At 44.1% G+C, this 20,843-nt stretch overlaps 1 protein-coding gene across 3 annotated transcripts in view; it reads left to right on the top strand.

The window, feature by feature from the left end:
* Positions 1-2,902: 2,902 nt before the first annotated feature.
* Positions 2,903-20,843, top strand: part of MYO1C (myosin IC) — a 352,367-nt gene continuing 334,426 nt past the window's right edge. The window contains exon 1 of one of the 3 annotated variants that reach the window (XM_077480547.1): positions 2,903-3,067. In XM_077480547.1, coding sequence (XP_077336673.1) covers positions 2,978-3,067 — 90 coding nt within the window. In that variant the 5' untranslated portion in view covers positions 2,903-2,977. Of the gene's footprint in view, positions 3,068-16,621; positions 16,827-20,843 lie in introns of those variants that run through there. The other 2 variants (XM_077480549.1, XM_077480545.1) reach the window with 2 other exon arrangements.

Here is a 20,843-nt window from a genome sequence, read left to right as displayed (position 1 = left end):
ATAATTATTAATTATTATTACAAGTGAAACAACATCAGAATCCTTCTACAGCCTAAGGACGGAGCATTTGACTGTAAATGTCCCCTCGCAGCGATCGTCTGTTTTTAGCTGCTTCGTTTGAATCTTCATGTCTGTATGATGTTGAATCTTTTCTCTCTATGTCAAATAAGTTTTTGCAGAATAAAATAAAAGCAACACAAATAAAAAGCAAATAAAAAAAGTGTCACGGACAGTACTCAATTGTTTTTGACCCATTCAAGTCAATAGGTGTGTTCCACAACCACGAGCCAAGCAATTGGCTCATGGTAGTGGAGCATTAGTCCCAATGAGAATTGACAAAAAAACAAAAGGCATTTAAAAGGTAGCAGGAATGCCTCCTGATCACCTAATAGCAGCTTAGATGTAATTTTATATGTGACCCACCATGGATTCTTTTCAGAGAAGTGTGAACTTAGCCTACCCTAAGAACTGATTTCAGACTTTCAGTGCTTAGAGTCTGCACCAGCCACAGTAGTTATGTTCATTTTTTGTGATTAGTAATTTAGAATAGAATTTAGAATAGTTTAAGATAATTAAGAATATAATATACTATATCCCCATGACAAATTACTTTTTGAAAGTATTTCTCTAATTTAATCAGCTGGGGGTTGACTTAAAAAAAATATTAATACTGTTCACCTCCTACAATCTTTTAGCCACTATATTACAAACAAATGCTGATGCCTTTTATAGACCTTATTTACTGTAAAACTGGCTGCAGATCCCAGTCTTACCACTATATGTTGCCCTTAGCACATTCCAGTTTTCCCACCTACTTTAAAGGGGTGTAAAGGTTTGTTTTTATTTTCTAAATAGGTTCCTTTAAGCTAGTGCATTGTTGGTTCACTTACCTTTTCCTTCGATTTCCCTTCTAAATGTTTTTTTTCTTTGTCTGAATTTCTCACTTCCTGTTTCTCCTCAGTAAACTTCACACCATCATCCGAGCGGTGTTTAGTCAGCCAGAACAGCTTACTGAACAGCTTACCGAGGAGGAACAGGAAGTGAGAAATTCAGACAAAGAAAACAAAGAAAGAAAAACATTTAGCCCTTGTACACACGGTCGGGCATTCCGACAACAAAATCCGTCGGATTTTATCCAACGGATTTTGTCCGAAACTTGTGTTGCATACACACGGTCAGGCAAAGTTGGCGGAAAATCCGATTGTACATAACGTGATGACGTTATTTCTTTAGGACAGGACTACGTTCAGGCTAGTAGCCAATAGATTTGGCCTAGGAATTTGATCGGAGCATGCGTGGCACTTTGTCCGATCGGAATTCTCTACACACAATCGGACAAAGTCTGATCGGATCATGTTGTCGGAAAGTTTTATAGCCCAGCTCTAAAACTTTGTCCATCTGAATATTCGATGGAGCCCACACACAGTCGGATTATCCGACAACACTGTCCAATCGGACATTTTCCGTCGGAATGTCTGACCGTGTGTAGAAGAGCTTAGAAGGGAAATCGAAGGAAAAGGTGAGTGAACCAACAATGCACTAGCTTAAAGTAACCTATTTAGAAAATAAAAAATGAACCCCTTTAAGTGTGAGTGTATAGCCCTCTGAGGTGTGCAAGTAGATTATAGAGGCTGTAGCATCCATTTGCCATGGAGGTGTACATCTCTGTGAACAACAAATGTGTATTATAGGCAATTTAGCCTCTCATTTTGGTCCAAGAAATCAGGAAAATACCTGAATTGAAATGGCAGATAGACAGTGACTACATCAATGGTCCTAGGCATTTAGAATTGACCCAGGTGGCCTCTACTGGAAGTGTCCAACCTGTACAACAAAGTTCAAGGGTACAATACTGGCCAGCCCAATGACACCACTACAAAGCAAAGAATCTGCACAGAGGTTGTATCTTCTCCCTCTTTTGGTTGGGCTTCTTCCCAAAGCTACTTGCACACCTAAAAAGATATTGGTAGATTGTTTGGTTTCTGCCCAGATTGGTCCTACAGCATCTGTATGCATTTCTCTAGCACAGTGGCCATCCACCCTGTCCTCGGGGCCCACTAACAGGCCAGGTTTTATGTATTAAATTGGGGAGATGCAGACTAGAATACTGAAATCACTGAGCAGCAAATATCACCTGTGATGTATTTCAGTTATCTTGCAAACCTGGCCTGTTAGTGGGCCCTGAGGACAGGGTTGATGACCACTGCTCTAGCAGATTCTGTAGAATCTGTTGGCACAACGAAAATCAAAAATAAGTCAGACACTGGATGCTGCTAAGATAAAACACTGTATAGTAGAATATTCTCAGGAGAGGTCATATAAAAGTAAAACATGCAAGATTTGTTTAACAGGAAACCCAATAAAAAACAGCAAATGTTTTGTTTTGTGAATCCAGCAGTACTTTGCTGTATATTTAAATAATCTATATATAGGAGGTTAGTAGAAACTTCAAGTACTTTTTCCTGGCCTACAAAACTGAACTTTTCACCTTACACAATCCAGCAATCTTGAGCGTACGTGTACTAAGCTTAACAATTAATATCTATGGACATATGCCAAACCTTTCATATTTGTATCTAATGCAGTTTGACCTTCAGTGGTGCCCCCAAGGAGCCAGTTGAACTTTTATGAAGTTCAGTAAAATCACTAGGGGCATAAATTAGTGGCTTCTCGAAGCCTTGACACTATAGGAACCAACTGTGACCTCCTGGAAGGCGCTCGTGAACTTTCATTGTCAGCATTCTCACCTTGGCTTTGTATAAACATATAATTCCGGATTATCCACTTAAAATAACGTTCTGGAAGAAATTAGGTTTCCAGTCCTTCCTTAGCTTCCCTAAAACCCTGCTAGCAGTAGTATAGACACCGCAGTTGATTTGTAGACGGACAAGAGAACATCCTAAAAGAGGAGCTAATTATTGGATAGACACCTACTTTCTGGAGAACAGCAAAAGTTTTTGTCTCTATTCATGAGAACATGGAGCTCAAAATCGAGTGTGTTCCCACCGGGGAAATCATCCGAGTGGTCAACCACGATGGAGATTTTGTGTGTGCAAACTGCAAAAACGTAAGTATTTTAGCGATTGAAACATTCATTTTGGTTTAATACTATGCATTGTTATTAACGTCTTCAGATGTGGCTCTGTAAGAAACGTCTTTTATATATTTTCTCTTTGACAGTTTAATGTATCAATGGGGATTGTTTAGCATTTTTGTCACTCATGCTAACCTTTTTTTGTAATATGTGTAGATTTCTTGACATCATTGCTTAATATAACTAATCTAAAATCAGATGTTCTCTGATTATTGAGAGGATTGAAAGGAAGAGGAATATAAAATTTGATTTACAAATAAATCTTTTATGATTGACTATAACAGACAGTGGCAGGCTAATAGAAAATATTGAGTTAAAAAAATATTAAAGTCTATTAGATAGATAGATAGATAGATAGATAGATAGATAGATAGATAGATAGATAGATAGATAGATAGATAGATAGATAGATAATATTGTTAGTAAGTAAACAAGTTGCTATTTGCATGTAACACATATGAAGTTCAGGAAGGGCGGAGACATTTTATTTGAAGAACTGAATGCTTGTAAAAATCCAAGATACATCTAGGAAGTCCGGCAAGAATTGGTGGTTATAGTCTGTTTAGAAAAAAAAAAAACAAGGATTAACACAATGCAGCAGACGTTTGGAGACAATTTGAGAGACTCAATCATTGTATTACAAAGCTCACATATAAACCTAATATCTGGAATTCACTGCCAACTCAGATGCTTTGATTTTACAGTATGTCATGATATTTATCTTATGAAACTTGAAGAGAATGCCAGAAACGAGTTGATGATTTTGCTGTGGGAACAAAATACAATATAAATCAAATGGCATACTACTTCTTTTATCTGTCCTAGTTTGTCAATCTGTCTAGCATGGCTACAATCCCCAATGGACCCAAGAGAAGTGGCCTCTGTTATGTCTACTGTTGGCTCTGCCAGTCTCTGTTGTAGTCATAACCTGAAACCCGGAGATGCATTGTATACTTTTTCTCCTAAAGAATATCTAAGTTAGGGTTGCCACCTTTTCTTCAAGTCAAACCAGACCACTTTAGAGGCGTACAGCAATTATAATTTTTTTTGGTATAAACTATACATATATTACTATTAAACAACATTTCTAATCATATGAAGTTAATAACAAGAGTCCCCCTTTACATCAGAGGTCACAGAGTTCCCCTTTTACATTTGAACTCACAGAGTTTCCATTCACTGTGAGGGGGGACTCTGTGGCATCTGACATAAGGGATGCTCTGGGAACACTGAGTACTCTGATGTAAAGGGGAACCCCCTTAGTAATGGGTGCTCTGAGAACCCTGATTTACCTTAGTGTACCCACTCAGAGGCAAGAGATAGAAGGGATGAGACTTCAGTCACAGACAGGGATGGATGGTGAGCTCATTCACCCCTTGGCAGTCAGCACCTCTCATCCAGATGTATCTGAGGCTGCTGGACTTCAAATCTCCAGCCCCAACTTTCCTTTTCTAAGGAGTGTGGGGGCGGACCCAGAGGGGTGGGGCTGAGAGGAAGAGGTGCAGATAAAGCCCTCTCTCCTCTCCCATCTGTGTTTGGGGGGGGGGGGGGGTTGTTTGTGCTGGCTTTGGACAGCATGAAAGAGAGTGTAACAGACACTCTCAGCTTAGACAACTGCAGCCAGCAACCCTGCTGGGAAGCCATATTCCAGTCTGAATAATGTGTCCAGGTTTCAGGTAGACTCAAACCCAGACAGGATTCCACTCCCGAACAGTCCGGGATTCACTGGGTGAATCCTGGACAGGTGGTAACTCTAATCAAAGTACAAGATCAAAAATGTCATATATTGCAGTTAATCAGTCCTTAGACATAGTGACTGAATTTAATTACATTTTTCGGGCTAGAAGTACAGAAGTACAGTACCTATTTATTTTGCCAGAGATGTGGTGTCCTTGAAACTTCTTGTTAGCTGAACTCAGCTATACTGTAACAGCTTACTCTGAGTTCACTGCACACTGTAAGTTTTTCACAGTGTGCATTAGAAGCTGCAGCAAGTCAAACAGAGCCCACTGCATTTCTGGACTGGAGGGCATCCAGGAATATATATCTCTTTCCTCCCCAGCCTCACTGTCCCTAGGCTGCCCCTTTAAATTAACTGGATTTTAATTTTGGAGGCTCGGCAACACATGTAGGCGTTATTTAGGGAAGTCTGCATGCAAATGCATGAATGCTCACTCCTCCATATTTTCATATCTCTTCCCAAGGGCCAGCCCACTGCCTACATCAGGGCAGAGGGGGCTGTGATGTTTTCATGGAGCTGTTTACAGCACCCTGTTGGCTCCTCCCACCAGCCACAATCTGTCTACACAGCATAAAAAAGCACAGGGATAAGGTAAATAATAAACAGAAGGCAAAATATAAGCTAAATAAACTTCAGGTTTAAAGCACAAACAGTATTATATTCCTTCTGTAAACTACTAATCCACTTACTTCTCATTTAATGGACATGATAACCATTGCTCCCCCCATGGATACAGTGGAGTATCCTTAAGCACTGCGGAGCAGTTCATCTTCAAATTTCAAAGCCGAAACACTGAAGTAATTTAAATCTTTATTTTATCTCAGAAACTCAGTTCCTCCTGTTCGCACATAATCCTTGTGTACATTATGGGGTAGAAGGCTGGAAGGCTGCTGAGTCACTGCTGGAAGGGGGAGCAGAGTAAGCTGAAATGTTGAGAGAATTGCGTTGAACTGTTGAGTTTCTGCTGTGAAATTTGAAGATGAATTGTTCCATAGTGTCTGAAGCTGCAGAGGTCCACAAGGACTTTATTTGAAGCTCTATTATTGCTTGTTAAAAATATGAAAAAAACGAATGTCCATAGCCTGTAGTCTATAGAGAAACATTCTATCAGTATGTAACAAGGAAAAATGTAAAATTATAGCGGTAAAAGAATGGCAGGAATATGAAGATGACACTTTCTAGAATGGGAATAGCCAGTAATATCCTGGTAAGTACCTGATATATAAAGGGTCACTATGATTGAAAATGGGGAGGTGTCAAGTAAGAATCTAACGTCATGTATATAGCGGACAACAGACATGATAGGGGGAGTAGTTAGCTGAATGTTGGTGTCATTCACAGATAATTGCTCTTGTTCAACTTTGCTGGGGTGTCAACACAGTGCTTAAACATAAAATGTTGCCCTTATAACCTGGTTGATTCCACGCCAGTAGCCCTGATCTTTATTTCTATAATCTATATGTCTTCTGTTATGTTCTCTGAAAAGTATTTACAAAAGCAAGTGCACTGATAGGTGGGAGAGAAAAATATATTTAAAGTCCACATGTATGTGTTAGATTACAGTCTCTAATCTTCAATGTTTCATATCCTCTGTGATGCAAAAAGCACCTTGTGCTACACCCTCTGTCACCACTAGCAGATCACCTCAGTTTTTGACCCATATGCTACAGGTCATACACGCATGTGCCCTTAAGGGATATATTAGATGTGTCAAGGCGATTGGAAACTCCAATTAAGAGTACACTACAGAAAATGCAGAAATGATATCCAGAAATCAAAACATATAAAAAAATCATAGTGCTTTCCATAAAATGTCATTTATTTAGTAAAAATTTGAAAATAGACTCACATTAAAAAGTGCGCTGTCACTGGGTGCACTACAAATAAATCCACCTTTAGACACCCACTGGGGGCAATTTACATGGAGGCTGAAACTTGTGAAGCAATTGCTCCGTTTAATGTATTGTTTAACACTGTCCCTTTAAGTGCTGTGCTTGCTTACACAGATCATATGCGTTCTCTTCCACCCTATGTACATACAGTCCCTTAAGTGCTGAGCTCGCTTACTCAGATCCTCTGCATTCTCTTCAGCTTTCTTCACTGGATCTGCCCCCCCCCCCCTTACACGTTACGCCACTGGGCGTGGCTTCGTCAGAGGGATAGCAACGGAGGAAGGAGCAAGGTGTGTTGCTCTTCATGAAAATGGTTTTCACACAGGACCTAACAACCATCACAGTGCTATGGGTGTGAGTAGGAGCCAGTTGAGACCAGAGAAAAGTCAGCAAGTCCCTGAATTCAAGTCCATCTCTGTTTTTTCGAATACTGTCAGAAGGCCTCTCACTGGTACAAGCCATGATGTGTGTTCTCACATTGCCTCTGAAAGTAGAGTCTTACTCTTCTTCCTATATGTTTAAAGCTGGAATATGGCCAAAAAGGATTTTTGGCCATTTGCACAGTAAAAATAAGTCAGCTCTATCCATGTCAGGCTGCTGCATATTCCTGCTCTGAAACTTGTACTTATGGTAGCGGTACACTCATGACACTGATCGCTTTGGGTCACTTGCTTAGCACCTACTCCATTCATAAAAAGCCTTGCATTCTTTTCAATAAATGCAAGACATCTTGCAATTGGAGGAGAGATGATTATGATGTTCATCTGCATCCTCCTCCAATAACAGAGTACCTTGCATTCACCGAAAAGAGCTTTAAAGTAATGTAATGAAAAGTGTAAAAGGAAGAATAAAATCCCTAAATCATCTGTACCTGTAGTTAAATTTAGGTACTAAGATATGTGGAGGGACACCGCTTTGCAGACCACAGATTGAAAACCTCATATTGTAGAGTTGTATAACTTAAGGCCAGGGCTGGTGAAAGGATTTTTGACACCCTAGGCAAAACCTAATTTGGGCCCCCCCTCCTTGGCTCCACCCTGGACTCCACCCCCTTCGCCCTGCCCATGTATACCCCACCTTTTTAATGAAGCGCCCATCAAATGTAGCCTCACCAGCACCCATTAATGCAGCCTCACCAGCACCCATTAATGCAGCCTCACCAGCACCCATCAATGCAGCCTCACCAGCACCCATCAATGCAACCTCACCAGCACACATCAATGCAGCCTCACCAGAGACCATCAAATACAGCCTCATCAGCTCCCATTCAGCCTATCAAGGAGGGAGGGGGGAAGGAAGGGGGCAGGGGAGGGGAGGTACCCGACCTGACCCCTCGGATCAGGTCAGTCTTTATACACCAAATACATTTGCATGCAAATCTGCCATGATGCAATCTCAGACAGTGACAGTATTTCACTCACGAGGTCTAGGGCTCTGCAGACTGCTCTGCATCCATCCGACGATGCAACCCTGCCAAGTGTGTGTGAGGAACAATTTTAAATTCTGCCTGCCTCAGTGCCTTCTCCAGGCAGGCTCCGCCTGTCACCAAGCACGGAGCACCTCTGCCAGGCGCTATAGCACTTGAATAACTCTGCCGGCATTGTTCAGGACAAACCAGGATGGAGAGCGGACTCTAAGATGGGGGCAGGGCCAGGGGGCACAGGATTAAGAATCGCATATGTGCAGAGAGGCAAATTGGCTGGCTGTGGTCACATCACGGACGGCAATCACAGGTCACTGATGACTGATCAAAGGCCTGCAAAGGCGCAGCAGGGGATGTTTGCTTGCTTCCATTCATTTGGAAGTCGGGACACAGATATAGTCCTCCGCCATGCGATCAGAGCGACGGCTGCCTGCTGATGCTGAGACTTAGTTGCTTGCTGCAGAGAGGGGTGAGTAGGAACACCAGCGGCCAGGTACCCTAGGCAGCAGTGCACCCTAGGCGGCTGCCTAGTATGCCTAGTGGTAGCACTGGCCCTGCTTAAGGCCACCCAGAGGACATGACAATTAACACACAAATACATGAAACAAAAGGAATGAGAGCCCTGTCAGCAAGAATAATCAGTCAGTGATGGTGATGTGGCACTGTAAAAATGCATATGCTGTATGTAGAAGAGAAAGCTGGATAAGTAGAAGCAGTGTTTAGAGAGCGGATAGTCTGGTGGTGCCAGGGCCTGAAATGCAGCCAGAGACACGAGAGGAAACGATCATGTAACAAAAGGACAGAGAGAAAAGTAAGTCAGCTTTACAAAACAGCAATTAGGGACTAAAAAATGCTACAATTACAGGATCCTTTATATGAACTGAATGATTTTTGAGAATATGTGAAAGCCTGATATTGCAAACAGAATGTAATTCAGATGTAAATGACTGCTATTTTAAAACACTCAAATGTCTTCATGTTCAATAATCTCATAGAAGAAATCTAGCATGTTTTAGCCCAAAATGGTAGCTATCATAGTATATGCAGATATTTAAAGAGACCCTGCCAAGTGTTTGACCAAATGAAACCGTCACAGGAATAGTCACCTATCTGGAGGCCCTTGTCTCTTTCCTTCCCACCATTTCAGTGCTGTAACCTTTTTCTGTGGCTTCACCGTGCAACATGTCAGTGCCAGAGTCCTTTTAGTACTACTTCACTACGGGGCATAGGGATCAAAAGAAGGAAATCATGGCGTGCAATGGGAGACACAGATTTTCAACACTCCTGGACTTGTCTAATGTCAAAGACAAGTGCAGAGGCTGCAGCACTGGAATAGAAGGGAGGTAAGATACGGAGGTTATTAGAAATGTAAATATACTTCTTCTTTAGTAGGGAACTGGTGAATTCTTTTAAAATGGAGTTCCAGTCCCCGAAACAATTTTTTTTAAAGACTGCTCTGTAACTGTCTCAGCCTGTAAATGAACATTTCTAACATGTCATATTTTTTGCGCTTTTACTTTCTTTAAAAATAGTTATGCCCCGTACACACGAGCGGACTTTTCGACATCCAAAGTCCGACGGGCTGAGTCCGTCAGACTATCCGATCGTGTGTGGGCTGCAACGGACTTTAGCGAAGCTAAAGTCTGACGGACTTTAGAAATGAAGCATGCTTTAAATTTTCCCGACGGAACTCCGCCGGACCCGGTCCCCTTCGAAAAATCCGCTCGTGTGTGTGCTACTCCGACGGACTAAAACCGACGCTAGGGCAGCTATTGGCTACTGTCTAGGAACTTCCTACGTCGAATCCAGTCGTACGTCATCACGTTCGACTCCGTCGGAGTTTGGTGTGATGGTGTGTGGTCAAGTCCGTTCGGTCGAAAAGTCCGCCAGAACTCCGGCGGAACTCCGCTAGAACTCCGTCGGAAGTCTGTCAGACTTAATCCCTCTCGTGTGTACGGGGCATAAGTTACTTACTGATCTCGGAGGCAAGCATGTTCCATTTTAGTTGTGGGCAGAAGCCCTACCATGTTAATTTCCTGGATTTCTGTGCAGCTGTCTAACCATTATGCACCGCCAACACCAAATCTCGCACATGCTCAGTAATGCCTCTATATAATCTATATATAGGAGACTTTATTAAAGTCTGGGAAAATGTATTATTGTGTTTACTGATGGGCACTGATTGTCAGGTGATTGGCACAACTGAGGGGGCTGTGCTGATAATCAATGTGCTGATTATCAGCACAGACCCCCCCCCCCCGACAGGGAGAGCCCCCGATTGTCTCTCCCTGTCAGCGCGAACCGAGGAAAGTCATTTAGCGGCACTTCCTGGTTTCCACAATGATCAGCTGTGATTGGTCACAGCTGATCACGTGGTAAGAAGCCTCTAACAGAGGCTTCTTTTCACGATCAGATTGCGGCGGGTCAGACTGACACGCCGCAGTGGCGATCGCTGCGCTGTGTGCCCCCATGGGTGCACGCCGGCATGTTATCCTGCTGGACGTCATATGACACTCAGTCAGGATAACAGAACCACTGCCCGGCCGTCATAATGCATACGGCGGGCGGGAAGTGGTTAATCTGCCCAACAGCAAATTGGGCAAAAAAGCATAAAAATGCATAATGCAAATCGCAGCAAAATCGCGCATGCAAAAACGCACAGCAGAAAGCACTGCAGAAACAGATAAAAAGCAAACTGCATAGGTTTAAACCGAGCCTTATTCTGGCCATACACATCAATTTTCGGATGAGACTATTCATACAAATAATCTTTGTACATTTGCCGAATGAAAGAATGTCTTTTGAAAATTACATTTGCTTTTAACAGTCAATTTGTAATTAATTTAATTTCAGAACGAAAACCACATACACTGTCTGAAAATTCCTTTCACCAAGAAGTTTTCTATTCTGCTCCTTCAAATTTTCCTGTCACTGTGGTCGAAAACGAACGACGATTTAACCCCACTAGCAATGAGAAAATCGAACAAATGTTCGTAAAGGGGTTGTAAAGGTAAAAAAAAATTCACCTTAATTCATTCTATGCATAAAGGTGAAAAAACATCTGACAATGCCGCCCCCCAGCCCCCCGTTTTACTTACCTGACCCCTCGAAAGTCCCATGCTCACTTCCAATGTCCTTTTTGCCGCTCAGCCTTGTCATTGATTGGCTAGAGTGGATGGATTGAAAGCAGCGCAGCCATTGGCTCGCGCTGCTGTCAATCACATCCAATGATGTGGCGTGCCGGGGGGTGGGGCTGAGTGATACAGTGAGCGGCTATAGCTGCCGGCTGTATCACGGGAGCGTGCCCGCAAGCACTTCTCACCATGCGAGGGAGCTCGCATGAACGAGAGAAGTATTTTCGGGGGGAAGCCGAGACTGCCGCCGAGGGACCCCAGAAAACCAGGTTCGGGGCCACTCTGTGCAAAACGAGCTGCACAGTGGAGGTAAGTATAACATGTTTGTTATTATTATTTTTTTTTAATTCCCTTTACAATCCATTTAAAATTAAATGTTTTTTGAAAGACGACATTGTTTTTGTATGGCCAGCATAAGTGACAGCAGGTGCAGGTCACTTTTATCAAGGGGGTCTGTCATACATAATATATTACAGATCTGTTTGAAAATCCGCAAAACAAAACAAAACGTTTTTTTTTCTTTAAAATAACAAATTTGATCTCCTAGTCTAATAACATTTACCAGGTTCAACCTGTAATAGTTTACAGTATATCTCTTGTGTCTGTTATTCTCAGAGTGGATTTGAGATTTTGCTCCCTAACCATATAGATGGTTATTTATATTTACCACTGCATAGAGATATTTAAAGTGATTGTAAGGGTTCTTTGTTTTAAATAACAAACATTTCATACCTCCACTGTGCAGCTCGTTTTGCACAGAGTGGCCTCGAACCTGCTTTTTCTGGGGTCCCCCCGGTGGCTCTCGCGGCTCCTCTCCACATCAGATAACCCCCTAGTGGAATCACTTCCCCTAGAGGGTTATCTTGTGGGCGCGCTCCCGAGTCCAGCATTCGGCGTCCATAGCTGCCGAATGTATGACTCGGCCCTGCCCCCATGGCACCCACATCATTGGATTTGATTGACAGCAGTGGGAGCCAATGGCTGCGCTGCTATCAGTCTATCCAATCAAGAGCCGAGAACCCCGAGCAGGGAGACAGCGTGTCCTCGGCGGGTCAAGTTCCAGGGCTCAGGTAAGTACAACGTGGGGGGGGCTGCCAGGTGTTTTTTCACCTTAATGCATAGGATGCATTAAGGTGAAAAAACATGAAGCTTTACAACCCCTTTAAGAGTAACTTGCCTTTTTTTTTAAAAATAAAAAATTATACACCACGCTTTTTTTAAGGTTATTATCCGAATAATCAAAACAAAATAATCGTTCAGCTTTACCAAAATTGCCTATGCACTTAAAGGGTGCCTGAAGATAAAAAAAAAAAAAAAGCTGCAGCTTTGACCATAGATGAAAAATGCCCTTCCTATAGGTGTAGGCCATTTTTGTACCTCCTGAAGCCTGACTGAAAAACTCCCAGAGATTACATCATCCTATCCTGCCTTGTTGCTAAGAGATTCCTAGCTCTTACTGCCTACTTTCACCATCACAGGAATTAGCTCTTTCTCTGATTCATACCATCTCTCATGTGCTTTCTCTTCCCTGATGCAGTAGCTCTGAGCTTAGCATTTGAGAGCTCACTCCTGTGATGGTGGAGGCGAAAAATAAGCGCTGGAAGTCCCTTAGCAACATCCTAGCAACAAGGCAGAAAGGGAATTATGTCATCTTTGGGAGTACATAAATGGCCTACACTTAAAGCCAAGGGCCTTATTCAATTTTGCTTAGTAGAACTACTTACTTGGATAGAGTAAGGGAGAGTTATAAACCCCTGTCAGTTTTTTTTTGCCATCTCTGTACAGTTGGAGAGATTTTCCTTCACTACCTTTCCCATAGCCCAAATACGAAGTGAGAGGAAATCACTGTAAATGAAGGTAATCTCTTGGGGCCCCCGGGTTACCTAGTGTAGGGTGACCACAGTCCCTGGATTGAGGACACTGTCCCTGGACCAAGTCTGTCCCCGGTTTTGTCCCCGGATTGTATTTGAACAGGGGCTGGGGCAATTTCAAAGACAGTCAGTGCAGAATAAAAAAAAAAAAATCTGAATTACTCGCCCCCGCTCTGTTGCTCCTACTATCTTAGGGGGTGTATTTTTTTCCATTATCCGTGCCCCTTTCTGATGATCATGTGCTGGTCGGAAGCGGATGGAATATTTCTTCAGTTTCAGGTGCATGCCCATTCATCTCTCTCTGCTCACATGTTCTTTTGCCTTGGCTCAAGTCCCAGCCAGCCTCCTGCCTGCTTATCTCCTTGCCTTCCCTGGTGGAGTGATCTTCCTCCGCTATCCACCCAGTATTACCCGAAGCCCGAAGAGTAAGCCTTGACAGGCTGTGAGGTGGGCGGCGAGCGGCAAAGGGCAGAGAGTGGCTGATTGCCGCCATTGCTATTAAAAAAAAAAAATATGTCCCTTGATTTCATTTTAAAAATCTGGTCACCTTAACCTAGTGTCCCCATTGGAAGATTTCCCCTCTGTTACTTTTCTGGGGACAACCCAAACTGTGGGATTTTCTTTTACTTTCAGTTTCAATGATAATGGTAAGCAAGATAAATGGAGAGGGTGAACCTTTTTAAATGGGGACACAGACAGGTGTTCTAATCCAGCTCCACTTTAAATCTAAAACTAAAAAAAAAACTTTTTGGACTTTACTAACACTTTGTCCAGGTTTTTTTTTATCTGCAGATGACTCTTATCTGCATAGGCAGTCTATGCCTTTAACCACTTCTGGACTGCCGCACGCCTATGTACGTCCCTATTTTGAAGGAGGATATTGTTGTTATGGCAGCAGCTAGCTGCCATAACCTCGGTATCCCCGTATTTAGCCAGTGGTCCACAAGATAAAAGTGGACTCTGCGGCGGATTTGGCGCAAGATCACTTTTATCAGCAGCCGGAGAGGGCCCAACCCCTCCCGCCGAGATCCAATGCCCTCCGCCGCTTCAGCAGCAGAAGCGATCGGGTCCGTTCCCTAGCTGTGCTTGGAGATGAGTGAGGGGAAGATGGCCCCCACCTGTCTCCATGACACTGCAGGGCGGAAGCGATGTCAAAACTTCCCTTCCACCCATAGCTCTTAAAAGGCCATTTTATAATTTTTTTAATTTTTTTAAATGACACTTTTTTTTATTGCATTTTAGTGTAAATATGAGATCTGAGGTCTTTTTGACCCCAGATCTCATATTTAAGAGGTCCTGTCATGCTTTTTTTTCTATTATAAGGGATGTTTACATTCCTTGTTATAGGAATAAAAGTGACACCATTTTTTTTTTTTAAAGTGTAAAAATAAAAAATAAAAAGTAAACGCATAAGTGAGTAGCGCCCGCATATGAAAACAGTGTTCAAACCACACATGTGAGGTATCACCGAAATCGGTAGAGCGATTGCAATAATTCTAGCCCTAGACCTCCTCTGTACAGCATATCATGCAACCGCATGAAAAAAAGCCTCCCCCCTTCTTCCAAATCCTGGCTCCTGCCTCCCGCTGTAGCGGCGTTGTTATTGGTGGTAACTGGACAGGGACTGGCACCAGTTATGGGGCATACTTGGCCAGGAGGGCAGGGACTGCACCCCCACAAAGCGGCTGGTGACTGGCCAGACCAGCAGCTCTTAAAGTAATTGCTGGAGGTGGAGCCTAATGCTCTGCCTACTCTCCTACATGGCATCCTTACAGATCCTATCGCAACTTCCTCCCGGCCCGGGCTTTGTGTCGATAGGAGAGAGGAGGATGAGGGGAACCCCCAGCCCAGGACAGGTACAATTCTTATACCTCTTGGGCACTTCATAGGTGATACCACTTGAGTTTCTGTACTGATAAGCTGCACTGATGAGGCTGCACTGATGGACACTGATAGGCTACATTGATGGGACTGTACTTTTGGGCACTGGTAGGCTGCACTGATGGGACTGTACTGTTGGCCACTGATAGGCTGCACTGATGGCCACTGATGAGGGTGTGCACTAATGGGGTGGCACTGATGGGACTGTACTGATGGGCACTGATAGGCTGCACTGATAAGACTGCACTGATGGGCAATGATAAGGCCGCACTGTGGGCACTGATAAGCTGCACTAATGAGGCGGCACTCTAAAGCTGCACTAATAGGGCTGCACTGATGAGCACTGATAGGCTGCAATGGTGGCCACTGATGAGGCTGGACTGATGGCCACTAATGAGGCTGGACTGATGGCCACCGATGAGGCCGCACTGTTAAGCTGCACTGATGGTAACTGATGAGGCTGCACTCTTAAAGTGCACTGATAGGGCTGCACTGCACTGATAGGCTGCACTGGTACCCACTTTTAATGTACAGAGAGGAAGAGGTGGAGCACTAAGAAGAAAAGGTTGAGCCTAAAGAGGAAAGGGTGTGGTTTACAGATGACGGGTCTTAAACAAGAAGGGGTGAGTCATATTTAAATTAAAGGGTGCATGAGTTTAGGCAAGCCTAGGACAGCACATCTAAATGCACAACTTGGTACCACGTCATATGAACAAGCAATTGTCAGGTAAAGCAATGCAGTTCCATATCACAAAAAATGGGGTAAAACCTTTTGGGGCTGAAGTGGTTAAATTAAATCATACGAGAAACATTTTTGTGCTTGTCCGATTGGATAATATCGGATGAACTGTAGTGAACGACATTGGGAGCTTTGTACTAACTCTCCGATTATCATACGATCCAGGGGCGCCCCCTCTTTCCTCTCCACCCCCCTATATGCAATAGGTAGACTTATGCTATGCATGAATCTATCCATTGCCGCCGCAGCCACCTCTGATTCATGCGTCCGCCCCTTTTCAGGTCACCGATCACGTACATTAGAGTGGCCAGGGTTTTTACTTGAAGTACCTGATTACACTGGCCGCAGCTCCACGGATGCCCGGTCCCCGCCGGCAGACAGCGTCAGGGGGGTTGAGTTGCGGGGGGGGGTTGATTATTTGCCCCCCCACGATTGCTCAGAATGTGGTATTTTTCGTAAGATTTTCTGATTGTGTGTATGGGCAATAAGTGTGGAGTGCTGTGTGACAGTGAGGATTGTGGAATTAGCAGTTCTCTAGTCCTGGCAATTCCTCTGCACACTGCTGTGATCAGTTCAGGCCATTTTATAAATCAATGGAACAAACAGGAAAGGTCAGCTACTCAGTGCAGGATGAGAACAATGAGATAATTACACCATAAGGAAACTATTTCCCCCCCCCGAGCAACTTGGCATGTGTATCAGGCTAATAAGGTGATCCTGAGTACATGCAATTTTCCTGTGTACAGGGAGTCATGCAGCGGCATGTGTGGGCTCCATCATGTATACAGTACACACACCGCCCGGCCTGCCTCACCCTCCCACACATCTACTCTCACTGATTGACACCATGGTTAGGAGGGGGGCGGAGACGCCGGCAGGCACGCCCCTCCAACCACTTCGGGGGACTCGCCCCGATCGCGCATGCGTGTTATTGACAGGCCGGGCCGTCCCAGGGAAAAGAGTTGGAGTCCCAGTGGAGTCGCATAGTGGGCAGCGTTCAGGTGAGATGCCGGGGAACTGGGGGCACACTGGTCGGGTCTCGGGAACCATGGTGAGCAGTCCTGTTTTTATGGGGGGGGGGGGGTGAGAGAGAGTGGGGAACGTGTGAGAGACATGAGGAGGCGAGAGACGGCGGGCTCTTACCTGAGGGGAGGATGAGAGGAGAATGTATGGGCAGGAGCTGGGCTATCCCACCTCATAGTGTACGGGACTGGGAGAGCCCACCACACCTGATAACACAGCTCCTCACTGGGGGGCTCATATACTACACCTGACACACAGGACACAGCTTCTCCGTCCTCCCAAGGGGGCTTATTCACTTCACCACACTATACCCTATACCACACCTGACACACAGGACACAGCTTCTCCGTCCTCCCAAGGGGGCTTATTCACTTCACCACACCATACCCTATACCACACCTGACACACAGGACACAGCTTCTCCGTCCTCCCAAGGGGGCTTATTCACTTCACCACACCATACCCTATACCACACCTGACACACAGGACACAGCTACTCTGTCCTCCCCAGGGGGCTTATTCACTTCACAGTATACCATACCACACCACACCTGACAACACAGCTTCTCACTGGGGGGCTCATATACTACACCTGACACACAGGGCACAGCTACTCCGTCCTCCCCAGGGGGCTTATTCACTTCACCACAGTATACCATACCACACCACACTATACACTATACCTGACAACGCAGCCCCTCACTGGAGGGGCTCATATACTGCACCTGACACACAGGGCACAGCTACTCCGTCCTCCCCGGGGGGCTTATTCACTTCACCATACCATACCACACTATACACTATACCACACCACACCTGTCAACACCGCTCCTCACTGGGGGGCTCATATACTGCACCTGACACACAGGGCACAGCTACTCCGTCCTCCCCGGGGGGCTTATTCACTTCACCATACCATACCACACTATACACTATACCACACCACACCACACCACACCTGTCAACACAGCTCCTCACTGGGGGGCTCATATACTGCACCTGACACACAGGACACAGCTACTCCATCCTCCCCGGGGGGCTTATTCACTTCACCACGCTATACTGCTCTACTCTACGCCACACCAGGCTATGCCATGTCATACCACACTATGCCATGCCACACCACACGATACCATACCATACCACACCACTCTTCTGCTTGTATTGCACACGCTTTTCTTAAATGTATTTTAAAGGAACTTTGTGGGGCTCATTTACCACCACAGTCCCTGTATCCGCTGTTCGTTTCTGGATTTGCATTTTCGGTTTATTACATTTATTTGTGATGCACTTTTTGGAATACGTTTTTTTCATTACTACTACTTTCATTACTGCCAAAACAAAATATAGTGTAGCTCAACCAAAAACAAATAATCCTCATCACCGTGCACCTAGACAGCGCTGACCACCTCCGAGGATATAATTTGGTTGTGTGTGTATATAAAGCAAAGGCAAACCATAGTGCTCTCTAGGGCTGCAACTAATGATTATTTTCATAATCAATTAGTTGGCCGTTTTGTTTTGATCAGTTGATAACCTAAAAAAAAAAAGTGTGATGTATCATTTAGTTAATATGTAAAGTTTAAAAAAAAAAAGGCAATTTATTCTTAAATATCTCTATGCAGTGGTAAATATAAATAACCAACTATATGGTTAGGGAGCAAAATCTCTAATCCAGTCTGAGAATACCAGACAGAAGAGATATACTATTAGGAGAGATACTGTATATAATATTAGAGGTTGAAGCTGGTAAATATCAGACTCAGATCTTTTTTTTTTTTTTTTTTTTTTAGAGGGGGGGGGGGGAGGAGTTAAAGACTGTAATATATTATATGCTGGCCATACAAGAACAATGTCTTCCTTCAAACAAAATAAATAATTTAAGAACGTTCGATTTTCGAATAGTTAGTGGGGTCAAATCGACATTCGTTTTCAACCACAGTGACAGGAAAATTTAGAAATAGAAAACTGCTTGGTCAAAGTAATTTTCAGACAGTGTATGTGGTTTTTTGAAATTACATTCATTTTAAAACAATGTTAAAAGCAAGTGAAAATGTCAAACATTCTTTCATTCAGCGAATGTACAAAGATTTTTCATATGAATATTCTCATCCAAAAATTGATTCGTGTGGCCAGCATAAGGCTCAGTACTTACCTATACAGTTTGCTTTTGATCTGTCTCTACACTGTATCTTGCTGTGTGTTAAGTACAGTATAGAATGCCCCAATAGCAAGGTAAAGAAAAACGTCTGCCTTTAGAACCACTCGCTTCCTCCCCCAGGACTACATGTCCCATGAGGCATTGCTCCTCACATTCACAAGTTCTCAGGCACTTACTGACATGTATGGATGATGTACTGAGCTGTATGTGTGCTGTGATGTATTTACAGATTTATAAACAAATAATGCATTCTGTATGCAGGCCAACTAATTGGCTGGCCGACAGGTGTGAGGGCGGAAGTGTGTATTGTTTTTCAACCAATTGGCTGGCCGATTATTCGATTATGAAAATAGTAATCGATTAATTTCATAATTATATTGAATGTTGCGCAGATTTTATATATAAAAATTAAATTTTGCTACTTTCATTACTAAGTTGCATGTTTCTGGTGCATTTGCACCCAGTCCTGTGTGTATTTGGTGTGTTCTAGTGGGGGAAAATGCAGCAAGCTGTACTCCTCGCACCCCCGCCGACATCTTAACTAAGGGAAACTGGCAGTGAAGCCATGCAGCTTTATAGCTGTATTTCCACTGCGCATGTGCAAGCCACACTGAGCTTTGTGAATGGTCCAGCAATCTTCTAGCACCTATGTCTCCCAGAAGGCTTCGGGGTAGGGGGGGTGGAGAACTTCCCCTTGGATCGCCACTGTCACCAGAAGTGGGGGAGCAGACACCTGTCAAAACTAGATACCTGCTCACGCGCCCCCCCCCCCCAAAAAAAAGAAAGCCAAATGTGGAGGAGGAAGAGTGGAACTTCTGCTTTTGGGTGAAGTTTCATTTTAAGATTACATTTACACCCAGAACAGGTCACATACCCAGTGCATTTTGAACATAGTGTGGCAAACACGGTTCTGGTGTGAACTGGCCCTCTCGCTGCGTTTAGTTGCTTGCTGTGGGGGCACTTGACCGGAGGAAGGGGCCAGGATCACAGCAGATTCTTCCAGTATTCCTTAAGTCAAGGACGTCTCTTCAGTTATAATAAAAAAACAATAAAAAAAAAGCGCCTTTGTGTACAGCTTCTTGAAGTTGCAGATGAGTTGCTGTTTCATAGGCTGCATAAGAGGTGTCGGGGGGGGGGGGGGGGGGCACTTACCCGGCGTCCATATCATCCACAAGGGCTGGAGGGTGTGCTGGGGCATTGTCCATCAGAAGAAGGCACCTTTCAGTCAGTTGATTGTCGGAGAGACAATTTTTTTATGGTGGGTGAAACGCCTTGTGACCCAAGCTTTCGCATTGACCCTCCACATGACAGGCAGTCTGGCCTTGTTCACATTCTGCTCCCTGAATGCACAAGGGGTGTGGGAATGGTACACTAGTAGTGGCTTAATCTTCAGATCGGCACTTGCTTTCGCACACAGCAGAAGGGTTGATCTGTCCTTCATGGGCTTGTGCAGCGGGAGTGCCTTTTCCTCCTGTTCTGTTTGGCATCTTTTTCCAGATGAGCCCTGTTTCATCACAGTTGAACACTTGTTGAGCCTTCTGTCCTTCTGTCTTCATGAATTCGAAAAATTCTTTCTTGTAGGCTTCTGCACTGGCCTTGTCAGAACTGGAAGCCTCACCGTGTCTCATCACACTGTGGATGCTTTAAACTCTTCACTTGCTGCACTTGTAGAGGGGTTTGTTTGCAGTAAATCACTGCAATTTTGCATGAATACCACGGTCATGCTTTTTCTATAATGTCCTTCAGCTCAATGGTTATTTTCTTCACAACCTTATTCTTTAGAATTTCTGCTCTGCGCATTCTAGATCATTATCCGCCTACAAGAAGTCGCTACCACCTGTCAGAGCAGGGAAAATGGCTGCGGCTCGTGTTCATGAACCGAAG

Source organism: Lithobates pipiens, unplaced genomic scaffold (assembly GCF_037356315.1).
Source record: "Lithobates pipiens isolate NorthernLeopardFrog02 unplaced genomic scaffold, aLitPip1_a1.2 Scaffold_16, whole genome shotgun sequence".
NCBI lineage: Eukaryota > Metazoa > Chordata > Amphibia > Anura > Ranidae > Lithobates > Lithobates pipiens.
This window is presented reverse-complemented; position numbering and strand designations above follow the sequence as displayed.